This window comes from Ursus americanus, chromosome 20 (genome assembly GCF_024610735.1).
Source record: "Ursus americanus isolate L20-20 chromosome 20, mUrsAme1.1.p, whole genome shotgun sequence".
NCBI classification, from domain to species: Eukaryota; Metazoa; Chordata; class Mammalia; order Carnivora; family Ursidae; genus Ursus; species Ursus americanus.
This window is the reverse complement of record NC_142146.1, coordinates 35,056,433-35,072,765: the sequence shown is the minus strand read 5'-3', so window position 1 is coordinate 35,072,765 and position 16,333 is coordinate 35,056,433. Positions and strand designations below refer to the sequence as shown.

At 43.4% G+C, this 16,333-nt stretch overlaps 2 protein-coding genes across 10 annotated transcripts in view; one reads left to right on the top strand and one right to left on the bottom strand.

Annotated features, from left to right (window-relative positions):
* Positions 1-471: 471 nt before the first annotated feature.
* Positions 472-15,558, bottom strand: FAIM (Fas apoptotic inhibitory molecule). Of its 7 annotated transcripts, none has more exons than XM_087870232.1 (6): positions 15,047-15,332; positions 11,274-11,332; positions 10,055-10,187; positions 9,477-9,705; positions 4,346-4,395; positions 472-796 (listed from the first exon to the last, which is right to left on the bottom strand). In XM_087870232.1, exons 2-6 carry the CDS (start codon positions 11,315-11,317, stop codon positions 728-730), a joined length of 525 nt encoding a protein of 174 aa, XP_087726358.1. In that variant the 5' UTR covers positions 11,318-11,332; positions 15,047-15,332; the 3' UTR covers positions 472-727. The 7 variants fall into 7 exon arrangements, with proteins under 7 accessions (XP_087726358.1, XP_045647820.1, XP_087726359.1 ...); XM_045791864.2 differs by lacking the exon at positions 472-796 and adding an exon at positions 861-1,313 and having other exon boundaries at positions 15,047-15,331; XM_087870233.1 differs by lacking the exon at positions 472-796 and adding an exon at positions 861-1,313 and having other exon boundaries at positions 15,247-15,329.
* A 155-nt stretch (positions 15,559-15,713) lies between these two features.
* CEP70 (centrosomal protein 70) overlaps positions 15,714-16,333 on the top strand; it is a 90,666-nt gene continuing 90,046 nt past the window's right edge. For 2 of the 3 annotated variants that reach the window (XM_087870229.1, XM_087870224.1), the window contains exon 1: positions 15,714-15,845. The gene's annotated coding sequence lies outside the window, so the exon portion shown is untranslated. The remainder of the gene's footprint in view (positions 15,846-16,333) is intronic. The other variant, XM_087870226.1, reaches the window with a different exon arrangement.

The following is a 16,333-nucleotide window of genomic DNA, read 5'->3' as shown; positions in this document are numbered from 1 at the left end:
CTGAGCACCTGAAATGTGGCTAGCGTGATAGAGGAATTTTTGAACTGTATTTAATTTTAATTAATTTAACTTAAATAGCCACATCAGTAATGGCTCTTGTATTGGACAGAGCAAGTCTAGGAAATGGAGACCCCTTCCTCTCAGAGGACCAGCTTGTGGTAACGGACATAAGACACCCTGAAAAAAGGCCCTACTCATAAGCTACAGCCTTCCCCGTAGACGGTCAGAGCAGAGTACCGAGTGCACAATCTCGGGCGCTCGCTGTGCTGACGAGGCCGGCTCTCCGGGTGAGTGTGCGGGGCCGGGCCTGCCTCACGCCGCTGCCACCACCCACACCAGGCGCCGCTCGGAAGGTTCCAGCGCGGCCTGAGGATGTGCCTGAGGCAGGCTGCTGTCAAGAAGTTTGCTTCTTCCAATTGTCGTCCTCACTGTGCCGATGAAACAAAATGACTACATTTTCAGAAACCCGTTTTTAATTAAATTCTGATATGACAATAATTGGCATTTCTTAAGGTTTCCAGACAGAAAATGTTTCTCATTTTCTCCAGTTAAACTAATCATATCATTATGTACCAATACTTTAAACTAAACACTCTACCTGCATAAGTTAAAAATATATGAAGACGGGTGCCTGGGTGGCTCATTTGGTTAAGTGTCCGACTCGTGATTTCGGGCTCAGGTCATGATCTCGGGGTCATGAGATCAAGCCTCACATGAGGCTCCATGCTCAGCACGGACTCTGCTTGAGATTCTCTCTCTCCCTCTGCCCCTCCCCTGGTTCATGTGTGTTCTCTCTCTAAAAATAAAAAAAAATTTTTTAATTAAGATATCCATTTTTAGAAACACAAATCAAGCAGCACCAATTTTATTTTATAGTGTTTATTATAGTAAAAGTTCCTCTTGTAAAACATGAGTGATTTGGGTCCACATCTTATTTTCCATTTGGCTTTAAAACATTTTACATTATTTACAAAATAAATTGCAATGCTTATGATTGTACATAATTTTTTTTGACCCTTGGAATACTACAGTTTCAAGTAACTAAAAAATAAACACCTGCAGGCTAAGTGTACTGAAAAGTACATATTAAACATATTTAATTACCACAGTAATTTAAAAGTCTTGATCTTTACTTCTTAAGATTAAAGTTCACTATCATGAAGTCATTCAAGAATCTCTGGAATTTCTCTATTATCCACAATGAGACTATGGATAATCCCTTCTTTCCGCTTCCCACTACTGACTGCCTTTATGTAACAGTCATGGTTTCCAACACTGAAGTGAGTTTCAGTCCCGTCGTCTACAAACTCACCCTAGGCCAACAAAAGAAGGAGGAATTAGTGTTCCAGAAACATTTATCTTTGCCTAGAGCACTAACACCATCTAAAAAGGGCGGCATAATAAGGTACCTATTAGCTAAAGGTTAAACTTAGGAAAATTCGTTAGAAGCCTGTATCACTAGATGCTTTCACATCTCTGCTGTGAACTGAATGTTTCTTATTTGTACCTGCTTACTACCTTGAACATTCTTAAGTTTCGGAGGGAAAAAACCCCTTACATCTCGTGGCTGTGTATCTATAACATGCGCTATGTAACAACACTGGCTATTTTTAAAAGTAAAAATGAGAAGCATGATAGCAAGCACTTGTTTCACACCGAGTCACTTACTCTATATCAAGCACAGTTTGCACACATAACTTCATTGCACCTTCGCCATAACCCTGACACTGTTACTACCCTCACTGTACGGACGAGGGGATCGAGGCACAGAGTGGTGAAATAACTGCGGGAGGCCCCAGTCAGGAAGGGACAGAATTGTTCTTACCAACTCTGAGCACCCGATTCCTCAGAACATAAGGCGACTTAAGTAAAATACACAGATAACATAAAACCAAGCACTACGCAATCTCGCCCTGCTCTGTCCGCCACAGCAGCTACCAGCTGCGGGTGACAATCGAGCCCTTGAAATGTGCTGAGTCCGAAATGCCATGTGCTGTTTCAGTGCAAAATACACACGTGGTGTGGAAGACTTAGAATGAAACAGGGAATGTAAAACAACTCTACAATTTTTTTATACTGATGTTGAATTATCATATTTTGGATATACTGATTTAAATCAAAGATATTAAAATGAACTTCACCTTAAAACTTCTAAAATGTGGCTACTAGAAAAGTTACACATGACAAAAAAGAAAAGTTACACATGAAACTCCTACCTGTGGCTCATATTATATTTTTCTGAACAGGACTGATCTAGATCGGTCCTAAAAAGATAGGGGCCGCAGTACAGAGAAGAAAGAACAGGAGGCTTGGAGGATGAAAGTGGAGTACGCCGGAAAGCAAAGAAGCCACAATCAGACTTAAAACGTGGCTCTGAGCTTCCTGGCAGCCAGAGCAGATGGAGCGAGGCCCCACGGCTAACGGCCAGCCTAAGAAAGCACGGGACGCACCAGGGAGAGCTTTTTCTGAGCTGTGGGGAGAATGTGGCCAGGGGCTCTTTACTGGAGGTGTACTGACACCACCGGCACGACCTTGCGGGTGCACGATTTGCCAGATACATAATTTTGGTCATAATGCTTTTAGATGGAAAGAAGAAGGAGAAAATAAACTGTAGCTCACGGGCGGCAAGAGCAGGTGTGCCCATACTGGGGAAGGAGCTGCAGAAACGACTCTGCAAATTAGGTTGTAGTTATAATGAGGAGGCAACTGGGTTGTAAAGAGTTATTGTCCAAACACTTGGGGTTCCCTGCTAATTACTGAGGAACAAAGACATTGTGGATGAGCATTACTTTCCACTTCTTATTTACAACCACATTCTCAATACCACACCACAACATTCTCTTTACATTTGCACTGGAGAATTCCGTGAGGGAGGGAGGGAACAGGATTCAAAACTGCCGATTCTTGGCATCTAGAGAATTCCAGGGTAGGAAGGAAAGGACAGGAAGGTCCAGTAGGGGCCTGATCCATGCTAAGGATAACTGAAGCTATTCCACAGGGGCCATAAAACACTGAAGAGCCCTCCAAACCTCTCGGCATAAAAGAAGAGTCTAACTGTAGATCTATCCCGGACAGTGAGAGGCTCAAGATCCGGCGACGGATCCTGAGCGCCCTGGTCAGATAACCCTTCAAGAATTCATGCCACGATTAAGAGAGACAGAAGCTCTATCTCCGGAACGTTTCATTTCTGGCAGAGCGCTTCCTCAGAAGCAGATGGCCACGAGACCCAGCAGGGAGGTCCCAGACAGGCTGCCGAATGAACTCACCCCAGACCTCCTGCCCTCTGAGCTCCGCTCACCTTCCTGTACCTCCAACAGACGAAGGAGACCAGGGCAGCACCCACCGTGGGCAACTAGCCAACACACGACTAGAGCAGAGTGGGTCTCGTCATGTCTAGCCCTGTGTTCCTGTCGGAAGTCAGCGTGAAAGGCGGGGACCAGGGATAGTACCCCCCGCTTGCCACCAGACCCCCCAGCCCCAGGGAATTTCCACCCAGGGACTGCAGCTCCTAGTCCCACACTCCATGCTTCCCACGATGGTCTCCTCTGCTTCCGCTTGCTCCCCACGCTACGCACACCACTATTCCATTCTCGCTGAAATCACTCCAGTGGTCATCCCGCGCACAGCCGTGACAATGCAAGCGGCTGACAGCAAAGGCCGGCCCTCTGGGGTTAGATGGGGATGTCATCATGCCTGGCCACAATGAGTGGGGTAGCCTCTTGGCACTGCTGGTCTACAAATTCCACTTGTCTTCTGGGGTTTGTGACAGGGCCTTTCCTATCTGCCTTCGTGTCATCTGACATTGTGTGCATGCTTCTTTTTCAAAAACGTCACTTTTAGAAAAGTACTATCTGTTTTGAGGGTATGGTGTCAAGCCTTCCCAATCAGAGTGTGACCCATGGGCTGGCACGCAGCATTGGCACCACCGGGGGACATGTTAGAATTCGCATTGTCACAAGACCCCAGGTGATTCCTGGGCATGCAGGTTCGAGGAGCTGCAGACCAAAGCCCAGCCTTAACTTGGACAAACATGGGAGGATGCCAGCCTCCGTGGGGCAGTTTGTGGTGTGTGGATTCCTTTCAGGACAGAGCCTGGTCCAGGAGAGGAAATGCAGCGTGTGAGGCTGGGGCCAGCTCTCAGCACAGGGCGTTTCCAAGCCCTCCCTGCCCCAGGCACTGTCCCAGAAAGGTCTTCAGAATGTGGAGTCAGGAGAACTTCATCTCTTTCTCGTTCTTCACCGAGAGGACCTTGGTTAATTATCAATCTCCACCATTAGGAAACGCCGCAATGTTTCAGTGGCAACCCTTACCCACCAAGCTAAGAGTAATCAAAGGGTCAACTTACTGCTGTCTCCATTCTTTTACCATTGCACCATACATCCATAGTGTCTTTTTCTGTAAAAATAACAAACCAAAAAAAATTATAATCTATGACTCAAAGATAAAGTTAATTCCTTATTATTTTAAGAAAATTTTGATATACTGGATTTCTAAAACTCCATTAACTTTTCACGGCTTTCCAATTCTAAATTTGAAGAAATTATGTTTACTCTTCGTTCACAGACAAAATAAAAATGAAACAAAACAATCTCTTAAGAGACGATCACAACCCCAGTACAAATGGATGAAGCCCTGTTGAACAAAATACACACTGCAACACAAACTTCAGTATTGAGGATGCACAGAAACGAGTGTGAGGAGGGGCCTCGCCACACAGACTGTCATCAGTGACCAGACGATCCCCGCTGCCTTTCACACGGAGCCAGTTGGATGACGGCACAAAGAGGCCACCAAGAAAGGCTGTGACAGGGTTCACGTAGGATGGACAGCATTCAGGCTTAGAAATTTAATCTTAAATTTCCTACTGGAGGGGCGCCTGCGTGGCACAGCGGTTAAGCGTCTGCCTTCGGCTCAGGGCGCGATCCCGGCGTTCTGGGATCGAGCCCCACATCAGGCTCCTCCACTATGAGCCTGCTTCTTCCTCTCCCATTCCCCCTGCTTGTGTTCCCTCTCTCGCTGGCTGTCTCTATCTCTGTCAAATAAATAAATAAAATCTTTAAAAAAAAAATTTCCTACTGGATAGCCCAATAATCTCTATTCATTTTTGCAATGCTTTCATTTTGGGGGAAAATTATTGGATAAGAAAAAACACAGGCACACCCAGTGGGCCGTGCTGACACTATGGAGAAAATGCTGCCATGAGCCACCAGGGCATTAGTCAGGGTGTCAGGGCTCACTTCGGGAGGCGTGTACGTGTGTGCACGTGTGCGCAAACACGTGTGCATTTTGGGGTAGGATCCCCAGACCCACTTGTGAATATTAGTGTCCTGGCAGGTGGCGGAAGAGAAGACTGCACTCATCACGCAGCCAGAAGATGAGCTGTGGGTGTTATAATGAAGCCTGAACCGGGACCTGTGTGCATGTGAGAGGCCCAGGGGTCAAAACCTTGCCTGCAGGTCAAGGCTGAGGTGCCAGTCAGGGGCTTGCTTCTAACAGGCCATCTACCTCAGGAACATAGTCTAATAGGGACTCTTTTCTCCCCACACCTTGAGGCGGCAGCCTCAGAGAGCGGAGAGAGGCCTCTGAGCTGGGCTAAAGGGAGAGAGAGCCGAGGGGCCCAGGAGATGTGGCCAGTGGTTGCCCTAGTGGCAGCCTGGGTGGGAGCATCAGCAGCCGCCACTGTAGGGAAACCTAGCTTGTCCCAGCCCCCGAGCAGAGCGTACAGTGCTCAAGGAAGCCACGACGGTGGTGAAGACTAGAATTCTATCTAGTATGCCTGCTGAACACGTGCAGTACTCGGATTTTCTGTAAAGCTACTATTTTTTTTTTAAGATTTTATTTATTTATTCGACAGAGATAGAGACAGCCAGCGAGAGAGGGAACACAAGCAGGGGGAGTGGGAGAGGAAGAAGCAGGCTCACAGCAGAGGAGCCCGATGTGGGGCCCGATCCCATAACGCCGGGATCATGCCCTGAGCCGAAGGCAGACGCTCAGCCGCTGTGCCACCCAGGTGCCCCTCTGTAAAGCTATTATTAATGTGCCTCTGAAGAAACCTGCTAACCCAGAAGCTATAAAAGCAAAATGGAATAAATTTGACTACATAAAAGCAAAGAATATTTCTGCATCATTTAAAAAAACACATACACACATAAGCAAAGTCATACAATAAATGGCAAACTGGAAAAAAAATAAGCGAAGCTCACAGCACTGACAAAAGTCTAATCTTACCAACATAAAGACTCTGAGCAATCGAGGAGAAAAAGACCAACAACCCAACAGAAAGTGGGTCAAAGGACATGAAGATGCATTACCAGAAGAGAAGAACAAAAGGGCCTCAAACATGAAAAGACGCTCGACCTCACTTAATTTTGAAAAAGGCAAATAAAAACAACACTGAAATACCATTTTTCGCGCAGCAGAATATTTTAAGAAATTTAAGATCTGACAACATGCTTAGCTGGAGAACCTGTGGGGAATGGGTACTGGGAGCACAAAATGGTAAAAGCACCAGGAGGGGCAATGGTGTACAATCCACTCACATGACAAGCGCGGTTATGTTGGCCCCAGAAGTCCTATTTTCCCACTTCTGGGATGTTATGCTAAGGAGATATGTCAGTTATATTCCAAGAGGCGTATGAACAAAGCTATTCATCCAACCCTGCTTCCAACAGCAACAGATTAGAAATAGCCTAAGTGCTCAACTGTCAGGAGCGAGTTAAATGAACTATTTTATTTACCATTGAGATTGACTCTGCAGCTATAAAAAAATTATGAGAAAGCTCTTTATGTACGGTTATAAGAGGATCCCCAGAATATATGAGTAAGTCAATAAATGCTTTTATGAAATGAGGTAGTATTAAATTTTTGTATTGGCTTGAATCTGAATAAAGAAACACTTCCAGTGTCTCTATTAGGATTCACTATTAAAAAGAGCTTATATTTATCAGGGGAACAGGGTAGATAGGAATAGGGGTGGAAGCAGATTTCTCCGTGTATCTTTTTTTTGTATCATTTTAATTTCTGAATCATATGAGTATAGCACCTGTTCAAGCATGTATGTCAACAAAAGAACCTACGTGATAAAGTTTAAATCATTATGGCTCAGACGTGGATGCGGTGAGTCATAGGCGGTCCTGGAGTGCGTGTACCTTGCAGCCTCTTCTCTCTGCCTGCCTGCAGCTTCTCTAGAAATAATGAATGAACATCTTTAACGTATGCCCAGATCATGCTCTTGAAATACCATTTTCCTCTAAGAGAAACCAGGGCTTCTTGGAGAAAAAGGGTGATTCCAGGTCTGAGTAAAAAATGTTCAAAGTTGGGGCGCCTGGGTGGCACAGTGGTTAAGCGTCTGCCTTCGGCTCAGGGCGTGATCCCGGCGTTATGGGATCGAGCCCCACATCAGGCTCCTCTGCTATGAGCCTGCTTCTTCCTTTCCCACTCCCCCTGCTTGTGTTCCCTCTCTCGCTGGCTGTCTCTATCTCTGTCAAATAAATAAATAAAATCTTAAAAAAAAAAATGTTCAAAGTAAGCCTAGGACATCTTGTCATACCAGATAGCAAGGAAGCTTTCAAAGTCTACCAAGGATGTGTCAAAAGGACTCAGGAGCGAATCTAAAGAGCACACCATTGGCCAAAATTGGGACAATTTGAAGGTCAATAAGAATAATAACTTCAGTATGTTGCAACACACATCAAATTGTTTAAATCCATGAGTTAATGATTAAAAAAAAAACCCAACCTAAACAATTACCTTTAGAGGAAAATAAGGAGCCAATTCAGTATTTTGAATACTAGTAAAATGAAAACAAGTGTTATTCTGCATTTCTTATACAAATTTTACCTCTGTGCAACCAAATAGTGGATGACAGGAAGTCTTTCATTTTAGAAATATTCTAGAATATCACCATTTGGCAACTGCTAAGAAATCACTGGATGCAAACATTAGGTATTGATGGTTGCCAACATCAAAAAAATTGACAAACACCATGTGTTTCTTGATATAACAAAACTATAAAGTAGTCTTGCCAGGAAAAAACAATCAAACCTAAATTTGACCAATTCTTTAGTCAACGACCAATGTACAGGAAACATTAGAAACAGAGAAGAGGGAGCGCCTGGCTGGCTCAGTTGATAGACCATGCGACCCTTGATCTCAGGGATGTAAGTTCAAACCCCACTTTGGGTATAAAGATTACTTAAAAATAAAATCTTTAAAATTATATATATTAAAAAAGAAAAAGAAACATCACGGAAGTGCAATCAATAAAATCCAGACCACAGGAAACCCTTCAAAACAAACTGATCCAGTTTCTTCAATAAATAAGCTACACGGGAGTTTCTGGGTTTCCTCCACCCCCAACTATGTACATTTTATTCCTTGATAAACATTTTTCATTTTTTAAAAAGTTTATTTAAGTGATTTCTACACCCAGCATGGGGCTTGATCTCATGACCCTGAGATTAAGAGTCACTTGCTCCAACAACTGAGCCAGCCAGCACCCCAAACATTTTTTTTTAAAGATTTTATTAATTTATTTATTTGAGAGAGAGAGAGGAGAGTGAGCCGGAGACAGTGGGAGAGAGAATCTGAAGCAGACTCCGCACTGAGTGTGCAGAGCCCAATGTGGGGCTTGATCCCACGGTGGCGAGGTCATGACCTTAGCTGAAATCGAGAGTCAGAGGCTTAACCAACTGAGCCACCCAGGCACCCCAACATTTTCATTCTTAAAAAAAATTTTTTTAAAAAGGTCCATGCTAGCATTTGACTAGACAGTAGACTCCTTAAAGGCATGGTGGACAACATCTCTTCATCTACGTATCCTCAATGCCTGGTACGCTAACTGGTATTTAGTAGCGTACCTAAATGAGTGAATCAATGAATTAATGAGATAATCCAAATGGTCTTAATTTAATGATATGAGAAGCAGGAAATACTGGGAGTACCAGAAGACAGAAAAGAAAGTAACTGGTAAGTACCTGCCTCTTCAGTTTTATAGGCCCAGTGGAAACAACACAGACAGCAATCCGTAACAAAAGAAGTTAGCTTAAAGATCAATGGCTTATTAGTTTTTATTTTTTAATCTACTTTATCTGGACTTCGACAATTTTGATGTGCTGTGGTACTAAACCTCTTGCTACCTACAGAAAAATTCCTTTGTTACTGATCAATCTTAAATTTCCAACGGTCCCTAGACATCGTTTTAAAGAGAAATATCAATAGTAAAAAATAACAAATGTCTACATCATTATTTCTTTTTTAAAACCTGTTTACAATCCTCAAATCCATCACTACAAAATCCGGCTCTCATATAAATCAGTCATTTGAATGAATATTTTGTTCACATAGGACACATCAGAAATACACCTACACACACACACACTCTCTACTCACAGCTCCCATAAAGGGTCTGGATGGTTAGGGGAACTAAGTAACAACCATCATAAAAAGCCAGTAACTTCTGCAGAAATGGCACTCACCCAACACAACTCTGAAGTCCTCACCATCCAAATGTAATACCCAAGTATTGGTGGTTTTTGACCTGCTCTCCATATACTTCTTGAGACTTTTCCCATTAATTTCCAGAGTATATTCATATGCAAATCCACTGACGGCATCTATATTAATGGTTGCTTTTGTCTTTGCAGCTCCAACGCTGAAGGTTTCTTTGCCCACTAGTTTGAACATCCATTCTTTTCTTATCTCTTCCTAAGCAATAAAATATAAAAGTCAAAAACACACAAATGGAAGAAAATGCAATATTTAGCTTTAGAAACGCTATAATTAAAGTGAGTAAATAGCAGTGCTATTTAGATGTAATTTTATTACTTCATGATTCAAATATTTTAGGAAATAAAAGCACTTGACGTTTAAATGTTATAGTCTATGGATTCTATAACGAGTATTAGTTTGCTTTGGCCAACAACATGATCCAGGCCCAAATATAAAGATAATCAATGTGAGAGAAAAGCCTTGAATTTACATATCAAGAATCTATGTTAACAAAATCAAGCTTCTATGTAGACCACATTCAAAAAAGTAACTTATTTTTTCCTACCTTCCCATCTACATATACCACTCGTTTGCCTGATGTGGTCCCATGTTCAAATTCAATCTTATGGACTCCGTCACTTAAAGCAACATCCCAAACGGCTACCAGATCTGTCATTTTTTCCAGGCTATAAGGAGGGCTAAGGGAATAAAATAAAGCAATGACAATAGGCCCAAAACAGTAAGAAAATAACCAATTAATATTTCCAAGATGAAAATATCAGATTTTTTAAACCCCAAGCTACAAGATATTAAAGCGACAGTACCTAAGAATTTCTACTCACAGCACATATAAATCCTCTCCCTCTTACGCGCTCTTCCTTTAAGATGAAACTACTATATATGGGTATATAGTCAGATAATTCCAAAGTCACCTTAATATTAATAGGATTAAGAACCTATCAGTTTATCCAGGAGAGTATTCTAAGCTGGGCTACAGAATAATGTTTGGAAAGGTCAGTAAAATGTCTCTACTTCTTCCCTAAAATCCCATTTAAAAAGCACAGTATTTAATTCTGGTATTTATTTTTCAGATCCATTCACTCCAAAACAAGAACTCCCAAGACCTTTCATACTTAAACCAGTTAGGATTCATTTTAACAAAAAAGGTTCTAATTTATTATACTGAGGAGAAGTCATAGAAGAAATGTCCTATAATAAAAGAGATAAAAATGTATGGAAAATGGTAATTCTTGTCTTTACTATAGTAATCTTATTTAAAAAATCAAGGATTCTGTTTTGTCATAATGTTTTGTCTGGCACAACTTAAATACATACTTTTGATATTTATATAAAATACATAATATTTATCATATCTGTGCCTTGTGTGAATGCTATATATTATGTAATACCTACATAGAATATGCTTTGAGCCTGCTCTCTTAACTACATCTTATTCTTTATTCACTCTAATGTCCTTGTATACTCTAAATCAGAAATGGTAAGTGGATTTTATATCATCTTGAAGTGATTGCCGAGAACTTTTCGCTAACACAGATTTGGAGACCTTACACCCAGGCCCTATGGGAAAAGATGTGTCCCATTGTGTCCACCTCCACGCCAGGTGTTTACTACCCTTGCTCTAAATCACAGAAAAACAAAACCATGCATTCTGCAAGTTTACAAACTGTGTCCTTAACAAAGTAGCCTGGACAAATAACTCTTGAGTGATAAGAACAATCTTCAAAGTTTCAAAAGCTAGTTTCATTGCCATGCAGGACATTTACCTTTCATCATCTTCAAAGACAGGACTGTCATCTCCAGATGCCATGGTTGGCAAAACAGTCTTTAATCCAATAAGCAGGCAGGAAAGAAAAAAGCAGAATTGCAGCAAAGAAAGATTGAGAGCAACAAAGATAACATCTGCAAAGGGTTTTTTTTCTAAGTTTGCAATCCATTTCTCAAATTGCATGCTGCTTCTGATGAGACAGCTTTTACATACAATAGAATTGCAATCTCCAGTTTTCAGGAAAAGAAATTGTCATGCAAATTGGCAGATCATATTTTTCCCTGTTATAAATTTATAATTTCCTAAAACTAGAGAATAGACTCTAGTTTATTTCAAATATGATACCATATCAGAGCTGCAAGAGACCTAGAGGTCCTCTGGGTCCCGTGCTTCTCAAATTGAGGTATAAGAAGCCCCAAGGGTATGAGGCAGTGGGTCAGGGAATACATAAAACTCCAGGATAAACAACACGCATCCTCACATCTTCAGGAAGCATCAATGTTACAGGGTGGTAACCAATTTAAAATGTAATCTTCATATTAAATTTTAGAAGGCTATGTATTACGGTGGGATATATAATTTAAAAAATATTTTAGGGGCACCAGACTGGCTCAGTTGGTAGAGCACGAGACTCTTGATCTTGGGGTCATGAGTTCAATCCCCCATTAAGAGCTTACTTAATTTAAAAAATAAATAATTAATTTAAAAAATTTTTAGATACCTTCAAAGAAATGACTAGTTTGCAGGAAGCAGCCAAGGATATGCTAGATTGCTTTCCAACAGCAAACTGAATTTACCCACTTACTCAAGCCCCCTTAATTTACTCGTGCCAATAATAAATCCACAAAAGTTATGTGGTTTGTTCAGGTCAGTAGTAGGGCCTGAGCCAGAACTAGAGCCCAGTACTCCCATGCAATTACCTCAGAATTAACTGGGGTGTAATACTAATTAAATTTTACTAAGATCAGAAGCACACATATATTCACACATGCATAGGAAACCCTCCACGTTTGGAGATTTGGGATTAACAGCTGTATCTCTCCCAAACCCACTGAAAAATAACCAACTATTTTTTGCTCCCCAGATCTACTCTGGCCTAGCCTTCTCCCTATAGATGCCCAAGGGTGCTCGCCCCTTGTTAAAAATGGGAGATTGCCAAACTTCTTTAGCTGGAAACAGCCAGAAGCCAAAAACTGTTTTTAAAAAGATGTTAAAGAAGAGATTAACACTGATAAAAGCATCCAGCAGGCCAGGAAAACATAAAAATTTTAGAATAAAAATTAAAGATTCAAACACTTTGTACCTAAAATAAATCCCTTTGTTTGGGGGCACCTTACAAATCTGTGCATTTTTCTCATCTTAAGAAGCCCTAGGATATCTCCTAGGAAAGTGGAGGGTATCCTTACAAAAGCAAAGAGAATACACAGCAATAGAGGAAGCCAAATAGCATAATATAAACTCGGATGAGCCATCCTTTGCAAATCAGAGAGGGCTTAGGGCTATCATTCACATTTTGCTTTATAACTTTAAGAGACCATAGAAAGTTCAGTAACTCAGCATTCAAACTTGAAAGAACTGCTCAGTTTCCCATTATAAGGAACTTCAATATTATCACACTACGATAAGGCATGGTACCATCTTAATTATAATAACTTTTCATATAGAAGTATAAAAGACACACAACAAATTAGAAGGGAAGTGAGAAATCAAGACCACATTTATTTCTTGAAAATTTTCCCTAAACTATAGACATTCATTCTTACGTTTATTTATTTATGGAGTATCTATCTAAAGTGCTGAATAGTTTTGGAAATAGTGATGGCTGCACAAAATTGTGGATGTACTTAATCCCACTGAACTGTACTTTGAAGACGGTTAAAATGGCAAATTTTATGTCATATGTTTTTTACCACAACCTAAAAAAAATAACATTGTAATATACAGAGGCATTGAATTGTACACTTTAAATGGGTGAATTGTATGGTATGTGAATTACACCTCAACAAAGTTGTTTTTTAAAAAAAGGAAAGACCGAGGTGCCCTGCTGGTAGTGTTTCTTGGAATGTGACTATATCTATAACCAAAAGATGATCACAACTGTCCTTGTCCCCAATATCTACCTTACTCATTGGAAAAAGGAGAAATATCTGTCACACGTCTCTAAGTTACAAATTGGACTTAATAAGCACGTCATACTCTAAATTCTTTCACCATGCTAATAGTTTTCAGGCACTTACGTGCCGGGAACTGAGCTGGACACTAAGCTCAGAGAGGGGCCCTAGAGAGACCAAAAGATGATTATGACAGAGCCATGGGAGTGTCCTTGTAAAGGGAAGCAGTAAAGGACAGAACGGGCCCGCAGAGAAAGGATCCGCCCCTACCGAATGGGTGCGAAGGCCACAGAAGACTCTGGTTTAAAACCCGAGGGAAAGGAATTAATGCACTGTCATTCTTAAACTCTTTACATATACTTAATTTTCAGGATCATGCGACCAAACTGAAAAATGATCATTACAAAGAAAATTCCCTCTATTTTAGCACAAAATTTTAAAAGTGTAAATGAAGGGGCGTCTGGGTGGCTCAGGGGTTAAGCATCCAACTCTTGATCTCAGCTCAGGCTTTGATCTCAGAGTGGTGAATCCAAGCCCTACTTTGGGCTCCATGCTGGGCATGGAACCTACTTAAAAAATAATAAAAGAAAATAAATTAAAATAAAATAAATTAAAAAATAAAAGTGTAAATGAAAAGAATGGAAAAACAAACTCCATTTATTTTCACTGATGAGGATGATGTCACTCACTTGAAATTTTTACATGTCTTTGAAGAAAGCTTTCTGAGTATCTAGGCATCAGCATAATCTTTTAAAATTTCTTCCCTAGAGGGTGCCTGGGTGGCTCCGTCCGGTGAAGAGTCTGCCTTCCGCTCAGGTCATGATCCCAGGGTCCTGGGATCGAGTCCGTCAAGCTCCCTGCTCTGTGGGGAGTCGGCTTCTACCTCCTCCCCTCCTCCCACTCATTCTCTCTCTCTCTCTCTCAAATAAATAATTTTAAAACAAAATCTCTTCCCTAGCAATTTCAATGGTCATGTTTAGAGTAAGACTTAACCATTAGGACGTTTCCACTGTTCATCTAACCCAGCTTGAATTTTGCCTGAACTTGGGTTTAACCGCACTGGGGGCTGTAATGGTCTGTCCAAGCTAAACCTAAGTCCGTTTTAAAAACTACTAAGATATTCATAGTTCCCTTTTCAGCAAAAGCTCTAGGTAAGGCCAGCCACAATGTCACTCTTGAACAAACAGGTGTTAACACTGTACGTCCAGACCCATGTGAAGCACTGGGACCTCTTGCAAAGTTGGTCAGGAAGCTCCAGGAGCCAGGTGTCTCAGATGCTACCAGAGGTACAAGAACCGGTAACTTTTCCGAGGAGCATTTTTACAACGTAAACCACAAGCCTTACGAGAGATCCACTCTAAACAAATAATCACGCTCAACACACCAGACGTAACAGTGCGCAACGAACTGCTTTCTGTATTAGCTACAAACTGAAAACCACGTTCAGCAGCAGGGAGGCAGTCCACCAAGTAAATCACAGTCCCGTCACTCAACCAACTGCACGTCCAGCCCGGGCCAGGCCCCGGGGATGCATGCTGCGGTCAACTTGGACACACGAACGCAGTCCAGTGCGGCCAATACGAAGGACGCAGAAAACCACGCAAAGCCACGGGTAGCTGCGCGTGTTGCATTCTTAGGTAAAGAAGCCAAGTTACAGCACCTTATGATCTAGGCTCTGCAAAATACAGTCTGCTCAGGCGTCCACGAGAAAAGGGGCTGGAGGGATATTATCTTAAGGTCGCAGGGCCTGGCCAGGAGGGGCGACCCGCAGCCTGCCCCCGCCCCCCGGTGCCTGCCTTTGCCCTCGGTCCGGCGGACAGAAGATGCCCGGAACACCCCCGGCGCGGCCCGGCGCCTCACCGGCCCCGTCTCACGGTCCGCGTGGACACCGCCCACCGCTCGCAGCGCCCGCCGCCGCCGCCCGGAGATGGCCGCCGCCGCCGCCGCCGCGCTGCAGCGGGGACGCCCGGGGCTGCGCGCAGGGGCTTCTGGGGCCCGGCCCGGGGCCGCCCCACCTGGGCCGCGGGGCTCACCTGGCCGCCGTGCACCGCGGGAGGCTCTGGGCCACGCAGAGCGCGTGTTCGGCTTCGCCACGTAGGCCGCGTGGCCTTGCTCCCTTTGCGGAGGACCCGGCGCCTCCTCCTCGGAAGCCGAGAGCTCAGCCGCCGCCAGTTGCGAGCGCGCCGACTCTGTGGCGCTTCAAGTCCCCTGAGGTGCCCCCGGTGCAGGCCGTCACCCGCCCCCGGGCACCGCACACGCAGCCCCCGCCCGCGGCCTCTGCGGAGCGCTCTGCGCGGTCTGCAGACGCCTTCCCTCAACCCCAAGCCTCAAGTCCCGCACCGCGTCCCGCCGCCCCGCCAGCCGGGCTGGTGAGACCTGCCGGTAGCAGGCGCGGGGCCGCACGCTGGGGTAACCTGGTGGCAAAATCAGACCGTGGCTGCTCTGAAGCCACCGGACAGGTAAATGTGATTATGATTCGCCTTTTGAAATCTCGTTATGGGTTCTGGTTACTTCTGTAAAGACCCGAACTTCTTAAGGCCCCGTGTGGATTCTTAAATGATGCAAGTTTTTCTACCCACCCCCCCCCTCGGGGTTTCTGCAGATGCTCTTCCCTCTGCTGGGCACGCCTCCCTGCCTCCTCCCTTAGTTATCCTCCACTTTGTTGTTGAGCTTGCTCTTCAAATATCATTTTTTAAGGAAAACTATCCTGGCCCTGAAGACTTGCAGCGCTTGGAATTCTCCTTAGTCCTTGTCAGGGTGTGCAGTTATTTGTGTGATTTTTGTTTAATGTGCAACTTAATAGTGGACTGGGGTTCTTGAAGGCAGGGGCTATGGCTGCTTGCCTCTCACTCTAATAGCTCCCACATCTGCACGGTGCAGGCTCATGGTGGGCTCTGATAAATAGTTGTTTAAAGAATGAATGTAGAGCAGGCCTGGGTTAAGTTTC

Coding starts and splice junctions, on each gene's coding strand:
- FAIM (XM_045791864.2), bottom strand. CDS start 11,317: ATGGCATCTGGAGATGACAGTCCTGTCTTTGAAGATGATGAAAG. Junction 9,706..10,054: donor TGGTATATGTAGATGGGAAG/GTAGGAAAAAAT, acceptor TTTATTGCTTAG/GAAGAGATAAGAAAAGAATG. Junction 4,396..9,476: donor GGACTTCAGAGTTGTGTTGG/GTGAGTGCCATT, acceptor TTATTTTTACAG/AAAAAGACACTATGGATGTA.